This window comes from Nanorana parkeri, unplaced genomic scaffold (assembly GCF_000935625.1).
Source record: "Nanorana parkeri isolate BGI_ZX_2015 unplaced genomic scaffold, ASM93562v1 scaffold811, whole genome shotgun sequence".
Lineage (NCBI taxonomy): Eukaryota > Metazoa > Chordata > Amphibia > Anura > Dicroglossidae > Nanorana > Nanorana parkeri.
In genome coordinates, this window is record NW_017307079.1 from 4,852 (window position 1) to 8,846 (window position 3,995).

The window sequence follows — 3,995 nt, forward strand, 5'->3', positions numbered from 1 at the left end:
GGAATAGAAGGGGATGGAAATGGATACAGCAAAACAAAAAGCGAAATCTAAAGTAAAAATCTAAAGGAGGTTGAGTTATATGCCCAAGATGGGATTCAGAAGATCCATCCTGTCTATTCACTGTAGTTTCTAAGCTGTAAGACATTCTGGTGAATAGATAAGCTGCATAGGCTCTCCAGACCACCAAATATCTACCAGCACTAAATGCATGACAAGTAAAGATTTTCTTGACAATAAAGATTTTCTTTATTCAATTGGGTTCATTTAATGGACATTCTTTAAAGAAAAATGCTCTCGCATGTATAATTCCTTTTTTCTTTTTCTTAAACATTTCACTAAGATAACGTATCTTTTGTGTTTGTGCTCTCTGGGGAATAGGTTTATGAAAGCAGGAACAACATTGGGACTGTTTGATGGCAATCAAAACTTAGACGCAATTGTTTGCTATAGACTAGTGAAGTCCCTGGGCTTGGTGCTAACACAGTTCAGTGTGACTGACACCTCTCCTAGCGCAGTCAGTTGCGGTAGGGGCATTCCTCAATCTTGTGTGATGTGCAGCAGGCAATGCCCCAGCTTATAATGATTGGACCAGGAGGGGGTATCGGCTCTTCTTATCTATCTAAGATATCCTTCTAGTGTCTTTTAGATGCTTTTTATATGACTATAAGCTTTAAAATGTATACTGATATTTAATACATTTACTTAACCACGCAGAAATGCCCCCTGAGTTTTCAGGCATACACCCTGGAGAACTTGGCCACAAGTGGATAACCTTTGCTGAAACACAACAGCTCACCTTTTGTGCCAATTCTAATAATTTGCAGGCAAATGTAAAACGATGTCTGAGAAAGCTGTAGTCTGAATCTCATGTCTGATTTACTTTTTGTATTTTTCAGAACAAGGAAGAAGTTATGGCGGTGAGACTTCGAGAAGCAGATCGTATTGCAACTGTGGCTGAGCTCCAGCAACACATAGCAGAGCTAGAGATTCAGGTAATTCTGTTGTCTGCACAAACACTGTTTTGTTCTAAGGATGCAAAATGCTGTACGACTCCTGTATGGGGCACTTAAATAGAATCTCTAAACGTTTTACGACAGAGCATTGACGGAGCACTATGGAACAGACTTTAAGTCTGTTGTATTGGTAAATTTGAGCTTTGTAAACAGGATGTATTCAGTAAAGAATAGGATGTAAAAATTTGGTTATGGAGAACAAGGAATTATCATGTGCAATATTTCATACCTTCCATTTCATATTTACCAGACTAAAACTTATGAATATAACTAGAAGGAAAAATATGATAAAAAGGTACATTGCTGGAGGATCCTTACTGCACAACGTGTACAAAGCTTTTAGCTGGTCATGTTTTCCAACTTCATAACTACCTTGGGTGAAATCATACTGTTTCTAAACTGTTAAAGTTCAGCCCTAAAGGTACTTTGTTTTACATTTAATCATTTTGGATAGTGCTGTTAGCAATTAAAACCTGACAGAGGATCTCACCTGTCTGTGACCTCATTCAGGATATCCCCCTCACCTCCCGCACCTGTGACACCAGGACAAAAACTTAGATCCTTTGTGACGTTCCGATTGCTATATCTGTTCCAGACACATTTGCTCCTCTAACTCTTCCCTTCTATGCAGAGAAATATTTGTACCCTTTTGGAGTTTTTCTGTTTTTACTTGTCCTGGTCATGCCATCTCTTAGAACAGGAAACAAAAAAAAAGGGTTAGACTTTATGGGGTAAGTGCACTTGCCCTTAGTAAGAGCCCTTTACCTTGCTGATTAGCCTTCCTATGCTTCAAAAACCTTATTCTGTAAAAACATGGAATCTGTTTGCTCCAATGGAAAGCCCAGACCCCAACCCTCTGGGCAGTGTACTGGCTAGATATTGAAATATCTTACTCATCACACGTGAGTAAGAGGACGTCTTTGACAAAGAGGTTTTGGAGTTGTGGGGATGTCAAACAGTGAAGATCTCGGCAGAAAAGGCTTGCGGATCAAGAATACCAGGGGAACACAAGGGGGCCCACAAAGACAAATTACGTTTTAAGGTTTTAGTCGTCTAAAAACATGATCTATTGGCAGCCCTGAGGTTCATGGGTATGAAACACTGCAGCAATGGGTTTTTAATTTTTTTCCCCCAATGCCCTATTTATTTATAGTGAAATGCATTGGTCCCATATTATTTTTATTAATTCTTCAGAACAGGCACTTCATTTGTAATGAGTTACAAGTTAGTTGGTTGCATGACCCAACAGGTGTTTTTTTTTTTTTTTGTCCTTAGCATTTTTGAATCTATCTAAGATTGATCTTTAGATTTACCCTCCCACGGCTGTAACAGAGGAAACCTACTCTTGCCATTTCATTTTCCATTTTTCTTTGATCCTACATAAGAGAAACGGCAGCAGCAGGAGTAAAAACCACCAACCACACACTTTTATGTCCATTAAAATTCAAATATCAGTTTTCAACGTCTGCCTAAATATAACGTGTTAAAAATGTTGTCTTTTTCATGATGTGGGGCGTTCTGCTAATAAGTAAATTAGTTGGTTGCCATCTAAATATAGGTGTTCGGAAAAACCAGCCATCCAGAATAATTTGTTGTCTATGCCCACCCTGCTGTAAGATAACTGGATGTCAGTGGAGCCGCACTGTATCTGTGCCTACTCCCATGGCATCATCCCTTCTAAAGGTGCACTGAAATGAAATTTTCAAAACGGAAAGGAAACCGAAATTTTTAAGTCAGGCCGAAACCGAAAAATGTTTTTTTGTTTTATTTCTAACACAATCATGAACAGGAAGTGATATAGATCACTTCCCATTCATTCATAATTGGGGATACAGTAAATGTACTATGTCCTCAATTATTAACAAGCAGTCAGCCACTGAGTGCCTGTACCATCTCTCCATCCTGACTCGCTGTCACAGGAGGCTGAATGAGCGGTGCGGGGAGGAGAGCTCAATCTCCTCTGACAGCTGACTCCTCCCCCGCACTGACGGCCCAGCCTCCTTTGACAATTGACAGCTATCTCCGCCCCCACACTGCTCTCCTAATCTGTCACAGGAGGCTCAGTGGTGCAGAAGGAGACACGCCGGCCGCTCACAGCGCTCTCCTCCCCCGCACCACTCGCCTCCTGTGACATTTTCTCTCCTACCTGCTGAATGCTGCGCTGTGTCAGAGGGGAGGAGAGAAAGCAGGGATGCACTGCTATTTCAGGCCGAAAGATGGTATTTTGCTGAAATTTTGGTGCATCCCTAATCCCTTTAGAAGCTAAGCTCTTACCTCAAATCAGACCTGCTCTGTTTTGTCATTCAGACGAAGAGAAGCCATATGGACTTTTTTTTTTATGTGTGCAATTATTTGAGCTGTTTACACCTCCTAAAGAGGTCAATAATTTTTATACTCGACTGTCAATGCGTCACTTATATTAATATTTAAAGTAAAGATTAGTAAATTAGCATTAGCTAGTTCTGTGGCTTATTGGCAGTGCACACTTCCACACACATTTGCTTCATGTATTTACTTTAGAACGCTGCAGTGTAGAGCAAAGCAAATGCATCACACTATGCTCCTCTGTACTGACCCCATGCAGCCCATTTTACTCCTGTCTATGGGGCTCATGGATCAATAATAAATCCCTCAGGTTTCTTTTTAAAAATGTTTATGAAATATTTTCTGAACCTGTCTTAAGATTTTTACACGGTGGTTTCTGTATTTTTGTAGCAAACCTGTTCTGAGCTGATTGATCGCCACATTTTTGTATAGCTTAAGTTTTCACATCAGTAGATCAGAGTGAAACCTTGACCACTACTCTACTCTATTCATAGATTCATGTGTATTTTATTTCTCATATATTAACTGTGGGTTTTTCTTACTCCGTATATGTGTTTAATTTGTGTGTGTGTGCTTGGGGGGTGGGTGGCAATAAAATAAAGCATATGTGTATATGTATGTATATGTGTATATGTATATGTATATATGTGCATAGTT

General features: G+C 39.8%; 1 protein-coding gene across 2 annotated transcripts in view; it reads left to right on the top strand.

The window, feature by feature from the left end:
• The first annotated feature begins 900 nt into the window (after nucleotides 1–900).
• Nucleotides 901–3,995, top strand: part of LOC108794101 (ecotropic viral integration site 5 protein homolog) — a 52,195-nt gene continuing 49,100 nt past the window's right edge. For both annotated transcript variants that reach the window (XM_018565082.1, XM_018565081.1), the window contains exon 1: nucleotides 901–992. In XM_018565082.1, the coding sequence (XP_018420584.1) occupies nucleotides 912–992 (81 nt within the window). In that variant the 5' untranslated portion in view covers nucleotides 901–911. The remainder of the gene's footprint in view (nucleotides 993–3,995) is intronic.